This window comes from Myotis davidii, unplaced genomic scaffold (assembly GCF_000327345.1).
Source record: "Myotis davidii unplaced genomic scaffold, ASM32734v1 scaffold1252, whole genome shotgun sequence".
NCBI lineage: Eukaryota > Metazoa > Chordata > Mammalia > Chiroptera > Vespertilionidae > Myotis > Myotis davidii.
In genome coordinates, this window is record NW_006283888.1 from 207,076 (window position 1) to 231,097 (window position 24,022).

General features: G+C 40.7%; 1 protein-coding gene across 5 annotated transcripts in view; it reads right to left on the reverse strand.

The window, feature by feature from the left end:
* Positions 1-24,022, reverse strand: part of DGKG (diacylglycerol kinase gamma) — a 197,507-nt gene that overhangs the window by 841 nt on the left and 172,644 nt on the right. For all 5 annotated transcript variants that reach the window (XM_015567631.1, XM_006754153.2, XM_006754155.2 and 2 more), the window contains 2 exons: positions 10,237-10,357; positions 7,968-8,028 (listed from right to left, as the gene is read on the reverse strand). In XM_015567631.1, the coding sequence (XP_015423117.1) occupies positions 7,968-8,028; positions 10,237-10,357 (182 nt within the window). The remainder of the gene's footprint in view (positions 1-7,967; positions 8,029-10,236; positions 10,358-24,022) is intronic.

Here is a 24,022-nt window from a genome sequence, read left to right on the forward strand (position 1 = left end):
GCAGTGCGAAGTCTACTAGTAACTTAAAGTTGACTTTCTGTTGAACCCCTGACTCAAGCAACATGATCTGGAGAATTCCCAAGTGTGTCTCCTAGGTCTTTCCTCTTTTCTTCATCTAACGTAGGAGAGACCTAACTTTATTTTAAAAGCATATGGGTGTTTATTTTTTTTAATTTTAGGTTTTATGAGTATTTTCTCCTGTAAACTTTAAGTCAATTTGAAGTAGAAAACATTGGTGAATGCTCATTGTCTTCAGGGCATGGATTCAAAATGCTTAATCCCTATTTACATGTGGCCTGGTGTCATTGCCACTTCAATAATCTGCATTTTCAGTCTATCAACAACACTTATCAAGTTTGATGTATTCAGAGTAGGAAGATGATGTGGGAACAAGAGAAATTTAGGATTCAAAGACCAGGGTTTGTGTCTCAGAATTCCCACCTCTTTACTGTGAGCCTTTGGAAAAATCCCTTAGCTTTCAAAACCCCATCTGGCCAACTATAATATGAGGATATTTTTCTCACAAAGTTTTGAAGGTCAACTGGTAGACTGTCAATGAAAGCCCACCATAAAGTGTAAAATGGTAAGTAACAGTTAAATAATTGGTATCTTACTTTGGAGGAGAAGGAAAAAGATGTGCATCAAAAGCAACAGAATCTAGGAGCCCTTTCTCATGGTTTTTATCACATCATTGGAAATGACAGTGTGACCACAGAAAGCAACAGAGAAACTACATGTTTAAATGAATGTAGCTTAAACCAAGTGGTGCCAAAAAGAAATTAGGTAAGGAATGAGTAGTCTGAATGAAGTGTTTGAAAAATAATTTTAAGATCTGAAAGGAAGGGGAGGAAATGTGCTGCTGAAAAGAGAAAGGGAAGACACTGGGTAGAGGGGCCACGTATAAACTGGTTGAATGGGGGGCAAAGGATGAGACATGAGGTTGAGAACACAGATGGGATAGGGCTTTAAGGGGTTTAATGTGAGATAATAGGGAACTTTGGTAACTTTTTAAGCTGGAGAATAACATGATAAAAAAGAGTTTTAGGAAAATTATTTAACAGTTGTTGTCAGAGTGAGCTGGAATGAAGGAAGAGTCTGACCAAGAGGGCACTATGGAAGCCAGGTTTAAATTTATAAGGCTCCAGGCTATGGAAAGGAAAGGGTGGAACCAAAAGCTGTTGTGGAAACTTCCTGAGTGCTAGAAGCTGAAAATGATTCTCCTGTTGGTCTAGAGCAGGGGTTCTCAACCTGTGGGTCGCGACCCCTTTGGGGGTCGAACAACCCTTTCACAGGGGTCGCCTAAGACCATCAGAAAACACGTATATAATTACATATTGTTTTTGTGATTAATCACTATGCTTTGATTATGTTCAATTTGTAACAATGAAAATACATCCTGCATATCAGATATTTACATTACGATTCATAACAGTAGCAAAATTACCGTTATGAAGTAGCAACAAAAATAATTTTATGGTTGGGGGTCACCACAACATGAGGAACTGTATTAAAGGGTCATGGCATTAGGAAGGTTGAGAATCACTGCTCTAGAGTCTGGAGATTTGGAAGGGGAGTCCATCTTTCTGTTTTGTGGTAGTCACCAGAGGAACAAATCAAGAACACTTCAAGCAACATTTTGTGTTATGTGCCTTATTATGGGCATTATGGTTATTCCAGAATTTATGGAAGTGAGGCATAGACTGGGGACTCTGACAGCACTTCTCTGTGGCATGTAATTTTGCTCTCTCTGATGACAGCAATTTGCACATTTCCTTGTGGTAAGCTGTCTCTTACTGCCTGAGCATACAAGTCCCCTGAGGGGAAGAACTTCATCTTACTCACCTTGGTATTCCCGGAGCAAGTGCAGTGCCTATTCAGAGGACATGCTGTGGAAGTACTGACCGATTAGAACAGCAAGAAGAGAGAGAGAACATCATGGCAGTGGTGGTGGCTATGCTTGAGGCAGAGTGGCAACTGGCACTGCCTACAATTTCCCACGGATGGAGCCCATTTTTTTTCCAGATGATAGAAGACCCTGGCTTCTCCTTTTTCGCTGTCTAGCTGAGCTATTTGCTTGCTGGTTAGCACTTCCAGGGCGAAGAGAAGGAAGTGAAACTCAAATCCCTCTCATTTGGTTTTTCAGCAGTTTTGATGAAGGTCTTGATTGGGTAGGAGTTTGGAGACCCTGGGTAACATGAGATTTTGATGTGGTTTGTGGATTCAAGTACTGTAGATAACTGAGAGTTGACTGTATGTATATGCACTAAAAACAAGAAATATGAGTTCATATCCTCTTTTGGAGTCAAAGAGATGTTAGTCTCTTACCCCTTTATACCCAAATTAGGAGGGGGTTGGTGAAGTTAAATAGCAAAGATCTCATTTTAGAAGGTAGTTGGATGTGGCTAAACCTGACTTTTTGACCCCTGATGGAAAGAGAGCATTCATGTTTCTGTAGTTAGAACTAAAGTTTCTCTGGAAATTGGGCAGGTCAGGCAATTAACTAAAGCCTCTATAATTTCTTAAACACCTTTCATAATACTTACATCTGACAAGCACTAGGGACAGCAGCCCCATGTTCCTAGTTCTCTGCTCTATTATAGAGATAAGTGATATAGAGGGCTCTTGTGATAGCTTGAAATTCACAAAACTACTGCAGCATATAATTCCCCATTGAAAGGAGTAAATTTTAAAATTTCACTAGTGCTGGGAGTTGACTTTGTTTTGGGGGCCATCTTCTGGAAATCAACACATTTTTATTACTTCAAGAGAAGCAATAAACTGAGAGACTCCTCAACGTTGCCCTCTCAGGGCAAATAATTCAAATCATGCCCAGCAAAATGGCCAATAACTGTAAGAGTGGACCCTTCCCTGATCATTTGGGAAGTATCCAAGTCTGCCCTAATTTCAGTTGGAAATAAATAGAAAGGCACAAACTTGAAAGGTCTCAATTTGATTTTTTAAAAAGTCAAGGAAATATTCCTGCTTAAAGTGAGCCTTGAGGAGGAGAGAGGGGGTTTGCAGTTTTCCAGATCTTAGCTATTTCTGGGTTCTCCAACATTTTAGGAGGCCCAGCTTCATCAGAGTGTTTCCTGCCATCAGAGGCTTTCAAATGTAGCTGGACAATCAGGTTTTACTAGGGATGGAGAAGTCTGGGATTTATTGATAGGTCCGGAAGTTCAACTAGATTATTGGTTTTCAAAGTGTGGTCCCTAGACCAGCAGTATCAGTATTTCCTGGAAACTTGTCAGAAATGCAAATTCTTAAGGCATCCCGACCTACTGAATAACAAATCCAGCAATCTTTGTTTTGAAAGCCCTCCAGGTTATTTGAACATATACTCAAGTTTGGGAATTACTGGACTAGTAGAATCCCTTTCAACTTTGAGATCTTACTAGTACTATTATCGAACTCTGGGAGAAGGTTCTTAATTTCCAAGCTCAAATGATGCCACCTAACTGGTGGTAAAGCATGAGAGGCCATCTTACAGTGCTGCAAGCACAAGGCAAGTCTTTAAATTATGACTATTTTATACACAAAAATCTTTATGTGTAAACAAATATATCCCCATTTTTAAGAATTTAGAAGTTATGGAAAAAATTTAAAAATCACCTAGAAGTAATTGCTGTTAACTTTTTGGTATATTTTTTTCCAGTTTGTTTCTGTGCTTATATATTTTTAATAAAATTGAAATCAGCTATTTCCATTGAACGTTATTCTGAAAGCATTTCTGATATCATTAAAAATTCATTATATAATTTCCAGTGGCTGAAAATTATTCCATTTGATGACGTTCACATAGCTTATCTAACCATTTCCCTAAATGTTGGGCTTTTAGGTAATTTCCAATTTTTTTTTTTTACTATTATGAATAATATAGGCATTTTTAAACACTGGTTTCTTTATTTCTGGAAACTTGCATTTTACTTAGAATAAATACCTAGAAGTATATGAACAATTTTAAGGGTCAGAGTAAATGAACTGGATTTAATATTTGCAAGGATCTTCTTGATACATGGCTCCAAATGCTTCCCAGCGCAGCTGTACCCGTTTATACTCTGGCCTCATTGGTTGAATGTGCCTGACTCGCCACACCCTTGACAACAATGAATATTATTTTAAAAAGAAAAGCAAATTGTGCTAATTTGGTAAGTGAAACATGGCAGGGCTTTCTCACCATTTTAACTTGAAATTCTTTCTCCTCCTTTTTCTTAATTTGTTATATTAAATATTATTTCACAGGTTTATTAGCTCATGGCATTTCTTCTGTGAATTGTCTGTTCACAGCTGCATTCCTAGTATTTTCTCCTGCTGGTTTCTAAGAGATCATTATACATTATGAGAATTAACCTGCTCATTGAGATAGCTATTGCAAACATCTTGTCTTTAGCCTTTTAAAGATCTATATTGATTCTTGATTTGTAGAGTTTTAAACTTGTTAATAGTCCAATATGTCATGTTTTCCTCTTTAAAAAGTCCTTGCTCATAGTGTGATGATAGTCACCTATATTTCCCCCCAGCTAGTAACATTTAATTCTTTAATAGAATTAGAGTTTTCCTGTTTTGTTTCTGGAGTATAGAGTTGAGAAGTTGATATATAATGACATTTTCCCAGTCAGGCAATTTTTTGGCTAGTGTATGTTAAACAGTTCATTGCCTTTAAATTAGTTTATGATCTTCCTTTTTTTTTTTTCTTCATTAGTTTTTATGTACTAGGGTTTCTTAGGGCCTCTTCTGTACAGTTGATTTATCTATACAATATTGTGCCAACTACAGTGGCTTTATAGCTGTTTTAATATCTTGTGGGGAGCCCTTCCTCATAGTTCTTTCATTAAATGCCTTCACTATTGCATTGGTTTTTTGTTTTTATTTTTAAAGTTAAAAATAAATTGCCATAAGATTTTGTTTGGGATCTCTATTTAGAAACAAGTTCCTAAATTCAAACCTTTTAAAAAATATTTGTTAAATCTTTAAGTTTTCATCTATTTTTATATCTCTCATATTATGTAATGTGTTATCTATAATAATAAAAGGGTAATATGCTAATTAGACCAGACAGCCGAACGTCCTTCCGGACATCCTTCCGGATGAAGCTGGGGTTGCGAGGGCCGTGCCCCTTGCACGAATTTTGTGCATCAGGCCTCTAGTAATTAAATAAAACCATTACTGCATTTATATTTTTATTGCAATTATTATATATTTTTACATTTTAATAACTATGATCATTGGTTTTCTCTTTTTGAAATTAGGTTTTCAAATATTTGACATGTTTAAAGAACTAGTTTTAGATTTTCCTGTTTTTAAATTGTTTAATTTCTATTTTATTTTTATTATTTTCTTCCTTCTGCCTCTCCTATTTTGTTTTATTCTTATAATTTTGGAATTATTCATTACTTTTCTCCCCCCTCTTTTGAATGATAGATGTATATGGGTCTCTGAACATACCTCCAAATATGGTTTAAGCTATATTCTATAAGTTTTGAATGAGAGCCTTTATTTTTATTTTTCTAAGTCAATAATGGTGGTTTTAATCTCTTGAATCTACTGTTCTTTAGAAAAATTTAAAATCACTGAATAATTAAATTTTGTTTGCTTATTTATTTAATCCTCTATTATTAATTTCTAGTTTTATTGCTTTGTAGTTAAAGAAAATAAACCTTATAATTTTTGTTTCTGAATTTTATATAGATTTTTTGGTAAATTTGTTTATGATCTATTTTAGTAAATATTCTGTGGGTCCTTGAAAAAATGGAGACATTTAATTTGTTTATAGGCTATCAAGTTATTTAATCCAAGTTTTATGTCACTTATTTATTTACTTTTTTAAGGCAAAAACAAATATTTTAAAGCCTCTCAATATTGGTCTTTCTGTCAATTTTTTTTTATCTGTCATTTTTTTTCTTCAGAATATATATTGATATTATTTCTCACGTTATATATTTTGGTTCTATTATTAGATACCTAAAATTTTATGATCATTACATTATATCTCATACTTGACTCTACTTTTTATCGAATAAAAGTGACCTTCTTTATTCTATTTTGTGTTTTTGGCATATTGGCAAATTAGTTTGTCTAAAATTAATATAATTAACAATAACATTTATTACTGTTAATTTCTCTATGTCTAAAAAAAGATATGACAAATAAGTATATATATATATATATCCTTTTGTTTTAGGTATATCTCTTATAAGCATAACATTAAATTTTAATTTCTAATCCCCTTTTGTTAGGAGACTTTAACATATATTTTTGTCATTATTGATGTATTTAGTCTCAACCTCTTTCATTATACTTCAAAAAAATTGTTAATGTTTGCTTATTATTTGCTTTCTGTTTTTGCTACATTGATAAGGTTCATAAATTTTAAATTCTCCCAGATTTGAAAAGTGTGTGCCCTGTTTTTAGTTTCACTAAAGGATTATTTAGTTAGTAAAATTTTCTTCTGAGAAACTCTTTTAAATTGCCAAAATGAAAAAATACAATGAAAAATTTAACATATCTTTATTATTCCTTCAACAATGTCTCCTAAATGCTTTCAGCATTGTTTAATAGAAATTTAGGTTTGGGATCCATGTTACTAATGCTTCCATTATGTATCTTCTCTTGCAAAGAATGATCCATTTGCATTTATTTGTATAACTGTGTTTAACCGTTTTTTTTAAAACTTCATTTTAATTTAACTGGCTTCAGTTTTTATCAAAAGTTCTTTTGTGCTGTGATGCATGAAATTTCATGAAAACCCTTTTTCTAGTGGAAGACCACTTGATGTTCCGAAGGGCTCAAAACATCAGGTTATTGAGGCATCTGAATACTTACCAGAGTGAGAAAGCTTAGAAATATTACTTTTGTCTTCTGAGATTTGTCTCATGATAGTATAGAGCAGTGATGGCGAACCTTTTGAGTTCAGTGTGTCAGCATTTTGAAAAACCCTAACTTAACTCTGGTGCCGTGTCACATATAGAAATTTTTGATATTTGCAACCATAGTAAAACAAAGATTTATATTTTTTATATTTATTTTATATATTTAAATGCCATTTAACAAAAAAAGAATCAACCAAAAAAATGAGTTCACTTGTGACCTCTGACATGCGTGTCATAGGTTCGCCATCACTGGTATAGAGGATATTATTAATGTAATATCTCATGAAGACCATGGGTCCCGAACACCAAGACAGTGGTTTCTCTTCACCATAGAGTTTCTAGCTGGGTTTCAGCAGAGAAGAAACTAAGAGAAAGGCTGCCTGGCTCCTATAGCTAAGTGGAGAGCTAACATAGTATAAAGGGAATGAAGATGTCCTCTTTGTTTTTGTTTGTTCAGTTGTTCAGTCCTTTGTCCACTGTTCAACAAACATTATTGCGCAACTAGTAGAAAACCAGGCAAAGTGTTAAGTGCTAGGTGAACACCATAACCAAAATAGATAACTCATGTGGTTACTCTTTCAGTGGAGTTCTCATACAGGTCCTCAAGGCTGTGGTGAACTCATGACGAGTGTGTCCATGCACTGTGGGAATTCTCCCCCCTCTCCCCCCCAGGAGCTCCCATGGAGGACTTGTTGGAAGTTCTAGGTTAAGTGTGCAGATTTGACTTCAACATAAAGAAGCACTTTCTAACAATTAGACTTGTTCATTAGCAGAACAGTCTTTCTTTTGATGTGGTAAATTCCCTGCCACTGGAATGATTCAAGTTGAGGCTCTCAAGGATAGTATAAACGAAGTCTCAGAAGAATCGTGAGCTTTCATTCGTGACTTTTGGAACTGATGCCTCACAAGTGCCTGAAACATAGCAGGTATTCAATAAAAGCTTGGCAGGTAAATGAATGGATGGATGAACAAAGTGAAAGAGAGGATGATTTCTCAAAGCCTGTGCAACTCTGAGATTCAGTGATTTCATATTAGGTCAGTGCACCCAAAAGACCCAAAATAAAGCTTCTCATCCTCACCTCGAAGACCAGGAAAACTTACCATGCAAGGTGGCTGCATCCAGGGCTCTCCATCCACTTGCATCGGCAGCAGCTTGTTTGTCCTGAAACCCCGGAAAACCAAGATAACACAGTGAGCTTCTTTGCGTCAGAGAATCAGGGTTGTCCCCACCAGGGAAACTGAAGTGGGAAGTCCTTATCTGCCCACATAGGAGTGGTTCTCTAAGACTGTCTTGGGGAGCGGGGGTTATTAAAAAAAAATTCCCAGGCCCACATCAAGGATATTGACTTTCCAGGTCCAGGAGATTGCATTTTGATGAGTACTATGGGTGATTTTGTTGTTTTGGTCTTCAGACCCTACTTTGAGAAACACTGCCCTGGGTGAGCAGTGAAGTCCACAGAAGCCTGGGAAACAGTGGCTAACAAAGCATGGCAGCATAACCGCTGAACAGACCCTCAAACAATCAGGCAGAGGGCCTGCAGATGGTGTCAAAAACTTCACTGAAATGGGAAAGGTTATGAAATGGGAAAAGGCCTGGTTTCTATGCTGAGTGAGAAGTTGCACTGTGTCAATGATATAATGTCTCCAACTTGTACAAGGTACAGCTCAGATATGAGTGTGTCTTGTCTTGCCTCTGATCCTAACCATCCCTTCTTTTATCTGGTTGCATGAACTGTGGACCAGGCTTAGCTGGGAAATGGGGTCATTGGGAACATTGTCCCCATTGGTAGGAAGAGAGGAGAGGAGACAGTGTTGCTTTTTTGTTTGGGACAAAGCTTCTCTGGCAAGTGGATTGTTAAAAGGAGAGAGACGAGGTCTTCGATCTTTCTTCTGTTAAAGAGTTGTGAATTCATACTACCTCACCTTTGGGAGAAAAGGCAGGTCCTCCCAGAGGTCTCTGGTCTGGGTGAGCAGGGGACAGTTGCTACCCTCTGGACAGGAAGCCCTCACCTGATAACTGCCCTGTTTTTGAAACTATAAAATGTGGGAGGCAAGTTGTGTTTTAATTTGATCATTCTCTGACTGACCCTGAGGATATTTAAAACAACAACAAGAACAACAATAAATCTAATAGTCAAACAAGTAATAAGAGGAGAGAGTGGATTTTTGTTTTGGGGACTGAGGAGAGAATCTGGAAAATGCCCAGGAGGATGGAGCTACTGGTTCACCCACTCTGTTTCTATCTCAAAATAGTCTAATGAATATAAAGAGAAATTCCTCCTTCTTTTACATGGATTTTTAAAAATTCTTCCAGGATTAAGATGTTACAGTCTTTGTGGTCTACGTAAGTTATAGCTTAGATGTGCTGATTGGACCTACCCAATACTAGAGTCATGGTGACTGGACAGGGAAGGAAGAGATTTATCTGGAAAGCAGAAGACCCAGCACAGCAACAGCCCAGAGAGAAAAAGGAGCAAAGCTTTGGGGAAATAACAGAAAAGACAGAGAAGACACAGGGACAGAATGAAGAAAAGAGTTTCATGAGATAGACCTTCAGCTAAGAGACATCAAGGAACAATTTCAGGGGGCCATTCGGAGGCATGCAGGGAGTGTCAAGAGCAGGGCTTCCACAAATGTGCTCTGAGGACACTTGCCCAAGAGGTTCTTGGAGACAAGGATTCTGTGGTCAAATATCTTTGGGAAACCTGCATGCTGTGGTCCCCTCTAGGAGGTCCCCAAGGCACACTAATAGATTTTATCCGCAGAAATTGAATGGAAAAAGCAAAGGAACAAAGACTTCTGAAATAATCAGGTGGAGAAGCTGATTAGTTGCACTGATTGAACAGAAGCAATCCAAATCACAGGATCCCCTCCTTTAGACTCCTTCTCTTCTAGGCGCCCGCAGTGGCTGGCCTGATGGTCCGTACCCTGAAGAACCATCATCCTCTTAGTCAATTATAATGGGTTTCCTGATGTTGATGGTTTAGCTCTACAAAGGCATATAGAAAATAGTGTTTCTAAGGCCACTATCCAAGAAAGAGCAGAGCAGAAAGCCTGCTTTTTGTCAGAGTGTGCCCTCCGACATACAGCTAACATTTTAATTTGTAAATATAAAAAGGCAAGGAGTCTTATACTCCTGCTTAGAGAATTTCATCAATTCATTCTAAGACAACAGCAAATTGGTTGTGGTGGACCCTCTAGTTTATGTCCTGGGTGGCTGCATTATATCTACTTTGGGAAATGGTCTCCAAAGAAAGACATTCTTTATAAATGTTATCAAGCTTCTGCCTCTCAACCCCCATGCTTCCTGAACTTAAATCTAGGAACAAATAGGGAAACTTGGAGGATGCTGGGTAATGTGGAAGCATACCTGATGGTGACAGAGGAGCACTGGGCCAGCCTCCTGCCTGCACTCTTCAGACCAGTGTAGATCTGCCCCATTTCCATGGCTCCTTCTAGTCCCACCACTTCAAGAAGCTGGTCACTGAGGTCTGCAGAGTGAGAAAAGCAAAAGCAGTACATATACATCTCTGTGTTCCTCAGGCAGGTTTTGGCCAACCCAGATCTGTCAATATCTCTTCATCTCCCACCACACAGCATTTTCATACTCATTCTGAATAGAAAATTTCTTCAAAGGCCATTAAATGTACCTTTTCATGAACAGAAACCCAGTTATAGTGAAAAAGGTGTTGATGTGGAATAACATTAAAGATGAACTGAGCTATTTCTGAAGTTATTTTCAAGCTAGAAAGACATTGGATTGGGATTAATATAGGAAGGAATGTTGATGAAGACCATTATTCATAGCCGGATCAAGTTTCTCTTCTCTGAATGTCTGAATAACATCTTGGCCCTACTGATGATGACTGATGGTTAATTAACCTCAATTTTGGCCTATGGTAAGCCAGTGGTGAGCCAACCTCCTTGGACATCCTTGGGGAAATCAGTGACCTCTTTCAGGACACCAGGTGCCTAAGCTGAGCCAAGGAAAAGAATATTTTACCTACACCAGATTATTCTGGGTCCACAGTAGAAGAAGAGGAACAGGAAATATTAGTGTCAGGCTCAGAGTCACATAATATCGACAACCTCCCACAGTGGCAGTAACTTCTGATTTGACACCTGGAAGAGGTCCTTTTTTCAAGTTCCTGAGGCTTAGATTGTGCCTGCTCAATTTATTGTGAAAGCAATGGAAGTCTTAAGATTTGATGTTGGGCCCAAGTCTCACTTTTACAACACAACTTTTATTTATTTAAAACAGAAACAAAATAAAAATGCAGACTCTTTAAAAGCTTCCATTCTTTTGCCTACTACAGCAAAGGCACTTTTTTTCATAGGTTGTAGCTAATCACTAACATCCTGTTAATATCCACAAACTAAAAAATGGTGTCTATGTTAATTTTTTTGTTTACTTAACAGATGGCTTCTGTCTTCTAAGGAACCTCCTGAAATATTGCAATAATGTTTATTAGCATTGGCAAGCAGATATTTGGGGTTGTTTTTACTTTTGTTTTGTTTAAAAGACTATTGTTTAAAAAACATTCTCTTGAAGGATGTATTTGTAGTGAAGACAGTTAAACAAACCATTGCACTGACCACAAATGTGTCAACATTGCTAATGTTTAACCTACTGGTAATCATTGATGAATATCAACTGCCAACAGATACACAAATTGCTTTAGTCTTTCTGTAACAGGTATATAGCGTCCCCCTCTACATTCATGGCACTCCCACTCTCCTCTGTTATCTCTCTCTCTCTCTCTCTTTAAATGCACCCTGATGGGGGACCCAATCTGCAACCCCAGTGCATTTGGAGGATGCTCCAACTGAAGTACCTAGCTAAGGCTTTCATGGCACTCCCACTCTCCTCTGGTATCTCTCTCTCTCTCTCTCTCTCTCTCTCTCTCTCTCTCTCTCTCTCTCCTATGAAAAGATACTATCTCCTTAAAGTCTCCATCTCATCTCCATCTCATTTGGACTTGGAACAAGAAGTCATGAAGGGCAATGTTTGCTTAGGCGAATGCTTCAGGCTCTCTTAAGGAGTTTACTTCCAATAAACAACACATGTCTAAACCTCTAGTCACTTAATTAGTTCCCTTCTTACCAAAGAGCATTAAATAACCATTGGTAATCTTAGCTTACTGTGTCATTTTAACACTGTCAGTGAAATCAACATGGGTTATGTGACAGAGAGAGAGAGAGAGAGAGAGAGAGAGAGAGAGAGAGAGAGAGAGAGATCTTGCAAAGGGCCATGTCTCCTAATGTCTTTCATTCCATGGAGGAGGAAAAGGAAAAGGAGGGAGGAGAGAAGTATATACAGATATACAGTGTGAAGAGGTGGAGGAGTTATATTGGGGTAGAAGAAAGGAAGAGAAGCAGAACTTTTTAAAATTTTTCTAGTGGCAGAGGGACAGATATCTTATAAAATGTTGTTCTTTGTACCAGGCTTTGGTATCTGACAGAGCTGTGGGATAGTTCAATGTTTTTCCCTCCTTGAAACATTCCCTGGTAACAAGATGTTCTAAGAAGCAGAGGACTTAATGGACTCAAGTGTTTCAGTTTTTACCATGTCTTGGTCTTTTAACAAATTTTCCTGTTGAATGGCTTTAACTCTAGAGTTGTTATCACTTCCCACACATTACCTTACAGTTATCACTTCCCACACATTACCTTGCTTCTTGGCTCTAGAAGAGAAGTAATGAAGGCTGATCTCATCAGCGTGGTGGGTGTGTGGGGGGCAGGGGCTTGCACAAATGTGGAACTGAGGAGATAAATGTAGGAGCTAGGCTCTCAGTACACTTTTTGCTATTCTGCCTTTGAATTTGTATTCTGAATCTTCCCTAGCATAGAGGGGCTAGGATGACTCCTATCTACCACTGAAGGAAAGCTGACTGCTCTTCTATCACTTTACCATTTCTTAACTGATTTTTCTTACAACTTCCTACAATGGCTACCAGGAAGTTCTGAGGTAAAGAAACCTATTTATCTCTGTTTCCCAAAACATATGGGACCACAGGCTATTCTTTTGTGTGATGCCCATGAACAGTCCATGGTAGTTTTCTTAGGAACACACTTTGGAAATACTGGCATCACTGAATTCCCTTTACTGTTTCTAGCACAGAGACACTTACACCCAAATTAAATTTGCTTTTAAAATTAAACAGAATGAAAATCAATGTCCAGGCACACAGAACAATTAAATGTTTAGAACTTAGAACCCAGGATTAGAACATCTGGTATACCAGGTGTCTGTTTTACCTTAGGTACCAATGATTCAGAGTGTGCTTTTAGCAATTCACATCGGCTCCATATTGTCTTTATACTTACCAACTCATTAGTATTTAAGATGAAATGTCTATGCACCTTAGTAAAACAGGAATTAACTTACTTACTCATTTATTCATTCAACAGTTACTGAGTAGCAACCAAGTATCAGGCACTCTGTTAAGAAGTGGGGTACAAAATATTTTAGTTTGGAAGGATTTTTTTTTTAGCCAAGAGGGAGAAAAGTGTTAGGTATAGAAAATGCTGTACTTGAACTATAGGAGTAAGGAAGCCTGAGTAGCTGATTCTGACTGGTCAAGGTTGGAAGGAAGGTGTCAGGGGCACTTAAGGAAGGTCTTGAAGGATGACTACCAAGGCAATTTGCTGGATTAAGAAAGAGGAAAAACATTCCAGGGACAGGGATGATCATATGTAGTATTGGATAATCACAGGATGAAGAGAGAAATTCATTTAGCAATAAACCCACTTGGCAGTTTTACTGGAGAATATAAAAAACTAGAGGACTGGTGCATGGATTTGTTCAGGGAGGGTCCTACAGCCTGGCCTGTGCCCTCCCACAATCCAGGACCCCTAGGGGGATGCAGCAGTGCGCCAAGCTGCAAGGCAGCCAGGGAGGAGACCAAGCCAGGCCGGTGCCGCTCAAGCTCATCTTGGTGCTGCTGTGGAGTTGGGAGAGGCTCCCCCTGCTGCAGCTGTGCTTGCTAGCCATGAACCTGGCTTCTGGCTGGGCAGTGCTCCCCCTGTGAGAGCTCACAGGGGGCAGCTTTGTTCGTGTCATAGCGACTGGTCAACTGGTTGTTCCAGTTGTTTGGTTGTAATGGTCACTTAGGCTTTCATATATATTTATACCGAAGGAGAAGTACTGTCCAGAGGTTTTAAAAATATATATTTTTATTGATTTCAGAGAGGAAAGCAGAGGGAGAGAGAGATAGAAACATCAATGATGAGAATCACTGATCAGCTGCCTCCTGCACACCCGCTAGGGACCGAACTTGCAACCCATGCATAGAAATGAACCTCTCTGCCTCCTGGTTCACAGGTCAACGCTCAACCACTGAGCCACACTGACCAGGCAAGAGATTTTTTTTGACAAAACTATAAAAAAAGGGTCTGTGGGCTGTGCACAAGCTTGTAGTGACTGTAGAGTGAGGCCTCTCAGCTCTGTTCTTGGTTACAAAGCCTTACGAAGTGCTTGAGTGCAATGAACAATTAATATGCACTCTCTGAGAAAGAAAAATGGTGAACAGGGAAATGGAAAGGGGAAAATGTGGAAGCAAAGGAGGGACAGTAAGGACAATAACATTTCTGATTTGTCCCACTTGATTCAGTCTCCAGTATGCAACTTTATAAATGCAAATCTGCTTGTGTTGTGCCCACACCCCAAATCCTTCAGTCATAACCACAAGTGCTGTGAAGAGAAGATGAAATGTGCAGTTTTTCACACCTGTGATGAGTGGAAGCTGGCAGAAAACTTGTTGGGAAGAAACTTTCATACAGCTGATTCATTCATTTTGTTCTTGATACTGATCACAAGAAATCATTGACAGAATCTAAGTTCATACAAATGTGAACACTGTAGCATCAATTGTAATACAGACATACCTTGTTTCATTGTGCTTTGCTTTACTGCCTTTTTTTACAAATTGAAGGCAAGACCTTCCACCAACAAAAAGATTGCACTTGCTTTATTGCAATACTTGCTTTACTTTGGCTGTCTGGAACTTAACCCACCATATCTCCGAGGTATGCCCGTAGTGAAATCTTCTCTCCCCTATTCCTATCTGTATGAAAATAGTTAAATCAATTATATGGTATCCATATGATAGAATTTTATGCTTTCATTAAAATATTTACAAAATTTCAAAAACATTAAACATGTATGTTATAATGTTAAGTGCGAAGGAGGGATGTGCATAGAACTATGTAAGAATATGCATAGAAGAAAAGGACAAATTACCCTAAAGTTGTAACAGTGGTGAGTTCTGGGTAATTAGATTAAAGGTGATTGTTATTTTCTGCTTTATGCATTTCTAGGTGTTTCATATTTTCTATAAGTATGATCAATGTTATAATTTAAAAGTCCTTAAGAGAAAACCTATCAATCGCTCTTCATACTTGTACAGATGATGTAAATTTCCTGGCTCGATGCCCAAGGCCCATTCCCAACTGGCAAGAGGCTGCCTGTGCAGTTTATTTCCTGACATTATAGGGCTAGGTACCAGCTCCAGACATACACAACAGCATGGAATTCCCAGTTAAACCCTTCCGTCTCCCTCCTTGTGCCACTACATATGCTGTTTCCCTGCTTGAAATGCCCTCTTCCACTTTTTACTGTCCATCAAAACTCAGTTCAAGTGCCATCAACTTCAAGAAACGTCCCTGGACTTCCATGCCTGCAGTTTGATTTAGGTACTCCTCCTTAAATTTCCCCAGGTAGATATGGTCAAAGAAAGAACAAGGGGCTGAATGTATTGTTGCAGGAATTACTGGGCCTGGTTTGAATAGGAAAAGAGGTGAAGGGCTGGATGGAAAGGGAGAAGGCCAGTAAGAGACTTGATGAGTTCAAGGACCAGGTATTCTGAGCCGGTGGGAGAAAGAGGGTTGGAAAGAGGTGTTGTGAGCAGAGCAGCTCTGGTGCATGAGAAGTTCCACCTGTGGCCCCAGTAGTGGGGAGCCGAAGTAGAAGGTGGTGATGAGGATTGGAGTCAAGGAGAAGTGAGGCAAGTTTGGTGGTTCCTAAACTTTGCTGCCTGTTAGAGTTACAGCAGGTCCTCAAATAATGTTGTTTTGGCTAACCTCATTTCATTGTAATGCTGATGAAATGCCACAGGAACTTAACTCGTGTTTATATCAGTTTGCCTATGGCAAAACTGGTTTCATAGTACGTCATGTTGCTTAAAGTGGCAGAACCTATCGAATATGTTAAGTGAGGACTTGCTGAACCTGGAGAGTTTTTATAAATAATAATGCCTAGCTTGCACCAGTTAAATCAGAACGAGTTAGGTATCACTCTTTATTTTTTTAAGATTACAGAATGGAGCACTGTTTCGGAACCACTGGGCTAGGTTTTGGATGGGTCATCCCCATAAGGCCAGTGGTTTCCACAGTGTGGTCTCAGAGCAGCCGCAGCAGCGTCACCTGGGAACTTGTTAGAAACGTAAATCCTCAGGCCCCACCCCAGACCCATTGAGTCAGAAACTCTGGGTTGTACCCAATACTCTGTGTTCTAACAAGCCCTCTAGAAGATTCTCGGGTGCACTCAAGTTTGATAACTTGAGCTCTAGGCAATAAAACTGCCCCAACACATGCAGGAGTTGGAGTGAAAAGGAATATCAACAAGTTACTTCCTGATTGTTTCCATCTAGAGCTTCTTCACTTGAAAATTTGGAATTAGGAATAATGATATTGATCTCAAATTTGGGTATGAGATTAAATGTCAGAGTTGTATGTGAAAGAGTGAACATTAAAAATATATTAGTTTCACTTTCCTTTTCTGCCACTTTCATCCTGCCAACTGTCAACAATCTCTAATTGTCTATCTACCTTCTTAGAGCTGTATACAAGAGTCCCCAGACAAAAATATTTGGGCTAAAACATACAAAAAAAATCTTCCATGTTTCTCATACTTTCTTATATCCACGGAGAGGCTGCAAATCCAGGTGAGCTTTCGATTAACTGGGCATCCTGCTTAGTCTGGTTTTCCCTCCTTTAATCTCCTTCCAGATTCTGTTCATTTGCCTACTTCTTTGATCTCAGCAGCCCGATTTTGCTTTTATTTTTTTAGTTCTTCCCACTGTCAGGAGGAGGGGTTGGATCTCAAAACTGACAGGTAAAGCTGGCAGAGCTCTCATATTTCAGGGGCACATCTGACCTGTCTACTCTCCCCTTAAGACCCTTGGGTGGCTTTGGAAGTCCAAGGAACAATGTCTTAGTTTCTTAGCGAAGAGTGAAAGATCATTTGCTATCTGGCCCTGTGCCATGCACAGCTATACCCCTGACTGGAGAATTCCCCTTTTCTCTCCCGGGATACCCCAGGCAATATGCTTCTTCCTTTTCCTGTGCTTAGATGGTAGGTCTCACCATGACAATTTTTCTGGTCATCTAACTCTCCCAAATCCACTGAGGGCTGCAGGCAGGGCTGTTCTCTTATTTTATTTCTTTGCATCCATAGCAACTAGCTCGGCCTTGGCATATAAAAGACTCCCAATATATTTTTGTTGAATAAACTGAATAAGTTTAGTGCCAAAGACCTTGACAGATTTGGCCTGAAAGAGGAAAAAGGTAATGGTTAATAATCAATAATGATGATGATGATAATAATGACTACTTGCCTTGATTGAACTGGGTAATAGGCTTTCCATGAATTAGCTCATTTAATCTGCATATAACAGGATGATTACCCAGTCTGGTTTTTGCCTCCTTTAATGCATGATGTTTATGATCATTCTTATCTTGGCTGCTGGATCACGTTAATGAAAATTCAATCATTTACGATACAAAGGAAACACAAGATATATAGGTGTCATGATCTGGGCTCCTCACTTGTGGTGACCTCAGGAAATGTGGGAGATCCTTAGCCTCATAGGATGCCTTCCTATCCTCAATCCCACTTCCACCGAATTTCCCCCTCTATGCACTCTGGGATTTAGGTCTGAGGCCTGCAATGGCCCACCCAGGAAATCTAGCAACTCTCAATGGAGGTATTGAAATTCTGCCTATGTGATGGCACCAGAGAGTTTCTGAACCATCCCACCACAGTGTTGAGGAAGCCTGCCATCTACCCTCGGGTAGTTGTGTCATATAATAAAATCTGTGGGCACTGTGCCTTTACCTGGGTTACAGCAGCACAGGGGAACTGAGATGCTAGGTGTCATTTCTTTAGGCCGGAATCATATCAACTCAGTGGATAACACTAATTAGCTAATGCTGATCTGGAGCTCTTACTGGTAGGGGTATGTGCCTGATTAATTAGAAATGCAAAAGAAAAGTTATCACTACTTGATAAATGGCCTCTGATAGACAAACATGGAATCATATGGGTAAAGGAAAACGCTGAGAAACTCTGCACATGTTCTTCAGTTTGGGGCTAACAGCTTAATTGCTCTGTCTATATAGGGTAGGTTGCTTTCTCTGAGTCTGTCCGTAGGCCTGCCATAACAAAATCCCACCAGCTGGGTGGCTTAAAAAACACAAATTTATATTCTCCCAGCTCTGCAGGCTGGAAGGCCAAGAACAAGGTGCAGGCAGGATTTCTCTGAGGCCTCTCTCCTTGGTTTGCAGATGGCCACCCCCTTGCTGCCTCTTCATATGGTCTTTCCTCTGTGAATGCAAATTTGCAAATTCCTGGTGTGTCCATGTGCCCAAATTTCCTCTTCTTATTTTTTTGTTTTGTTTAATCCCTTCACCTGCTTCACTCTGCCCTCCACTCCCTTCCCCTCTGACAGCTGTCAGTCTGTTCTTTGTATCTGAATCTGTTTCTATTTTGTTTGTTTGCTTATTTTGTTTATTAGATTCTACATATACATGAAACCATATGGTATTTGTCTTTCTCTGGTCTATTTCACTTAGCTTAGTACTCTTCAGGTCCATCCATGTTGTTGCAAAAGATTTCCTTCCTCTTTATTTTTTTTTAACAGCCAAGTGGTATTCCAGTGTGTTACCACAGCTTTTGTATCCACTTATCTACTGATGGGCACTTAGGTGCTTCCAAATTGTGGCTATTGTTAAATAATGCTGTTATGAACATAGGGGTGCATATATTCTTTCTAATCAGTGTTTCTAATTGGGTTTCTTCAGATATATCCTGAGAAGTGGAATCACTGGGTCATAAGGCAGCCCCATTTTTAATTTTTGAGGAAACTTCCATACTGTTTCCCACAGTAGCTACACCAGACTGCACTCCCACCAACAGTGTATGAAGGTTCCCTTTTCTCCACATCCTTGCCAGCACTTACTAATTTATTGATGATAGCCATTGTGACAGGTGTGAGCTGATATCTTCTTGTGGTTTTAATTTGCATCTTTCTGATGATTAGAGAGATGTTTGTATGGAAAAAATATATAATACAAGAATAAATAATAATACAAGAATTAAACTCTGTTTCGCATACTCACAACTGTAAACCTACTTTTGCCCACCCCTGTGTAAATTTTTTTGGGAACAAAATTTCCCCCATGATGGGGACAATAATAGAACTTACTTTGTGGATTATTTTGAGGGCAAAAACAGTTACAGAATGTGAGGCTGTTTTGTAAATAGCAACAGTAATGGCCTTATTACTGTGCTACTTAGTAGAAGCTGACATGCACTGGGGTTGTGTGAGACCGTCTTACTCTCCTCAGAAAGGAAGGATGCAAGCCCAGCTCTGCCTTGTGGTGGGGCCAGGTTCAGTCCCCACAGTCTAGACAGGTGAGTGTAGCTGGCAGGCCTCTCTCAGACTTGGCCTGCCAAGACTGTGGCAGGCGTCACCTCAGCCTCATCTCCCGACTCCTAATTCCCATGGAGATGGGCCACGTGCCCTTGGCCGGCGGCTCAGCACCCAAAGCCCAACAAAGCCATGCACTGATCAGCCCTGTCTAAGCTTCCCACTGGGTCTGGATTGTAAAGATGAAAGGCTGCTCCCAGCTTTAGAGCTTCAAAGCTGGCTTAGGAGCATGGTAGCCTGAAAATAGCCTGAGGGTAGGGATATGGAAAGAACCCCAAAAGACTGTTTCCTGACCTTCTGAAGGGGAGGGGTCATTGCAGTTTCCTTGGGCACAAAAGGTGAGCAAGAAAGGAAGGCTGTAATTGGCCAAAGAGGATCCCCAGCCCCCATGTTCCCACCTGGCCTCTCAAAGCACCAGGCCCTCAGGTATCCCACCCATAACTAACCTGAAGAATAGTCTCTGACCAATGCTTTCCCTAGAAAGCTTAACTCAGACACAGGATAGAGACAGATAGCCCCTGGCCAGACAACTACACAGCAAGAGGGCTCATTCCCTGGCATTCTGTAAACACAACATGAAGAACTGCTCCTGAGACAGGCTATGAGTTTAGACTGTGGGCTTGGGACAGACTTGGGTCTGAATCCTATTACTTGGCACTCACTAGTCTTATTTCCTTGGAAGAAGTTACTTAACTTCTCTGAGTCTGTCTCTTATCTGGAAAATATGGATATAAAAGCTCACTGGCAGGGTTGTTGTGAAGCTCAAAAGTGATGCCATCAACTGCCCTGCACAGAGAGTACACACAGGCCCTCAAGAAACAGTTGCTGTGATTGTGATGTATATTTTCTTAGGAAGGGACTTCCTCAGGAAATTCTGATTTTGCTACACAGTAAGTGCATGGCCTTCTGCAGTTGATTATTAATGTAACTCAGCGAAGTTAGTGCAGGAGGAGGAAGTGGAGTTGTAGGAGATGAAAGGATGATGTCTAGGGGAAGAGGTGGGGAGGGGAGAATAGAGTGCCATGGAAAAGAGGGGCAGGGATTCCATGAAGGGCAGAGATACTATAACCTTGAGATTTTAGGGTAACTGCCACTCCTGGTGAGTAAAATATCCCTAGTTCTACTTACTTTACTCAAAAGCAGGGAGGATACTCAGCTTTTTACTTGGAAATGAGCTCCTTTTCTTCTCTTGTGGGTGGAACACAATCCCACAAGGATCAGGCCTTTTCTTGTTCCTGGGCTGAGCAAGGAAAGAGCAGGCATGGATTTGAAGATCTCTCAGGCATGGATTTGACAGCCCTGGTCTAAGTGGACACCCCTTCTGAGGGGAGTTGCTTTTGTGCCCTTCCCTTATTACCCTGGCTTTTAGGTTTCTTCTGCTCCCAGGGGTCTGTGAAGCCACATCCAGGGCATAGGCATGGTCTTGGACTCTGGATAATCCAGATGGAAGTGAGCAGAAAGGAGAACCAGCAAGAGCCCCTGCTTTCTGAAGAGGTGAGAGGATGCAAGGTCAAGGGAGAGGGAATGTGTCGGCCCAGCAGGCAGGGGCAGGGATTTCGGCCTCTGCTCTGGCTATCTAGTTCTGTGACCTTAAGCAAGTTGCTTCCCCCTTCAGGGCCTCCATTTTCCCATATTGGGATGGGGAGCATTTTATCCTTGAGGTCTGTCTGAGCTCCTCCAACAAGGGCAGTGGAGGCTGGATTTCCTGAGTGTCTGGGTCAAGAGCAAGTTGGCAGCAATCCTTGCTGTTCCTCACAATACTCAGAAGACAGAATGTTCTGTACAACCCTACACTGAGAGAGTGCTGGCTCACAATGACTATTGTGTTGGTTCCTGAAAGCCAGCTTGAGCAGAGGGGCAGGGATCCTCCATTCTGCATGGTTCTCTCTTCCTGGGTGAGGCAGGGTTCTGGTGAAGCCTCTGTGCATTGGGGAGGGGACTCCCAAATCTCTCTATGCTAAGGTCAGGGGAGAAGCAGTGTGCAGGGAGTGTGTGGTGGGGAATTTCTCAGGAAGACAGGATCCCTTGGAAATGGCTCTGAAATCAAGGTCTGATATTGTCATGCCTCTAATGAAAACCAAGGGTGAGAATGTCTTTTACGGCCTTGGAGACAGTAGAGCTACAGGGAATCTTGACCTGGTGGTTCCAATGAGGTGTGAAGAGAATGACCATTACTGGGCACAGACTCTAGGCCAGGCCTCGAGCTTTACAAAGGTTGAAGCTTTTAATCCTTTGGCAATTCTGTCACAGGTAGAAACTATTATCCCAATATTAAAAAAACAAAAACAGCAGCAACAACCTCCTTGAAGCTCAGAGAAGTGGAGGAACTTGCCTAATATCATAACACTGGCAAGTGGGAAAGCTGGAGTTCTAATATCACTGACTCCCAAAATAAGCTCAGAATGAAGGACTCAAGGCAGAGACAAATGCTCTTCAAGTGATAGGGTGTCTGAAGCTGGGGAAGTGAGCTTGGTGTGGGGTGAACCTCGTCTCGACTCCTCTCAGGATTCTTGGTAACACAATCCTATTAAGTGGAATGTGGGGTATTATTAGGCATTCCTTTGCTCACTTAGCTCAGGAAGCTTCAATTTCAGGCATAGTGTATGTAACAAAATCAATCCGTGGTGAGGTTTTGTAGTTCAGCTCAAACCGGATTCTCAGGCATGAGACACCTAAGGCCCACAGCAGAGATCTACACTGACCATGCGCATTCCAGCTCGGAGAGATGCGCACGCCACCCACCTGCCTCAGAAAGGCAAAGCCAGAGGCGAGTTGCAATCAGGAGGGTTTTTTCCTGGGTGTGGGGTCAGGATCAGTCAGAAATTGGGAGGCGGGGGGAGAGTACTGTGATGTGTATGGGAAGAATGCCATGTCTGGAATTCTAGCACTTGGCTCTAGTCCCAGATCCACCAATTAGTGTGGCCCTGGACAAGTCAATTAACCTCTCTGGGCCTCATTTTTCTAATTATAAAGTCTCTCTGTCAGGGATTAAAGTAAGATGATGAATGTGAAATGTTTCTAGCATCTAGTGCTAACTTCAAGTAGGTGCTTAACAAATGGTGAATGAATTGGCCTGAAAATGGGAAGAGATGGGTGCCAGCAGCATGCGGGAGGTGGAAAAGATGCAGGCCCCTGTTTAAGGGCATCCATTCTCTGAACAGGAGCTGCTGGTATTGGGGAGGGGGTTGGGTGTAGAGGCAGACAAGAGAAGACTGAGCTTGCAGGTAGATGCTAGGGTCCTGTTGGCTGTTTTGTGGGGAGGGAGGAATCTCCCACTTGGCAGTGTCCCCTTTGTATGTCTCCCACTTCCTGTTGACTTTGTCCATTCTTCCTTTTTGGGCCATTGACCCCCAGTTCAAGGCCTTAGAGTTGTAAGTCTATCTTTTGCATCAGCCTCCTAGCTGGTTCCTTGCTACAAGTTCCTTTACTCTTTCTTTAATCCAAACTGCACACTCTATCACTTCTTATTGCTCTTGGCTTAAAACCCCTCATCTCTTCCTGTGCAAAGAATCATGGACAACAAATTCCATGGCCTTGTTTTTGCTACTTCTGTGTGCTAGTTCCCTGGCCCATCTTCCCCTTCTCTCATTCATTGTTTTTTCAAATCCTTTCCAGCTTCAAGTATTTGCACACACAGCACATTACCAGTATATCTTGTTCGTTCATTCATTCATTCATTCATTAATTCAAATATTCATCGATCACTTCTAGGTGCATGGCACAGTGCTGGGCAGCTGGGGATAGAGTTCCTAAGGAGGGCCCCCTTTTTTTTCTTACCTCCCACACTCTTTTTTTTAAAAAAAATATATTCTATTGATTTTTTTACAGAGAGGAAGGGAGAGGGATAGAGAGTTAGAAACATCAATGAGAGAGAAACATTGATCAGCTGCCTCCTGCACACCCCCTACTGGGGATGTGCCCACAACCAAGGTACATGCCCTTGACCTGAATCGAACCTGGGACCCTTCAGTCCGCAGGCTGACACTCTATCCACTGAGCCAAACTGGTTAGGGCTCCCACACTCTTATGATACTCTATTTCTGCTGCTCCATGGTGCTTGCCTCGAATACCAGTGCTAACATGATTGTTCCACATGTATTTCCTCCATGTATACTGTGAACTACTGAAGGGCTAGCTAGACCATGTGGTACTCTTGCTTGCATTCTCTATCGGGAGCACTGCTGGAGGTTCTTGAAGGCAGGCTTGAATCTAGGCTCTGTTGTGTATTGTCTGTGTGGCCAGCATGGAGTTTTGCTGTGGGCTGGGTCTTAGGAGGTGCCCCATATAAAATAGCAGAAGAACTGCGACCAGGGAACAGGGGCTGGTGCGCGGGCCAAGATGAGGCAAGCACAGGAGGGAAAAATGTAAAGTGTCCAAGCCTGCCAAAGAGCTAGGCTAGAAGTTTCTTCTGCATATGAAAAATGAAAGGTTCCTTGGCTCTGTGGT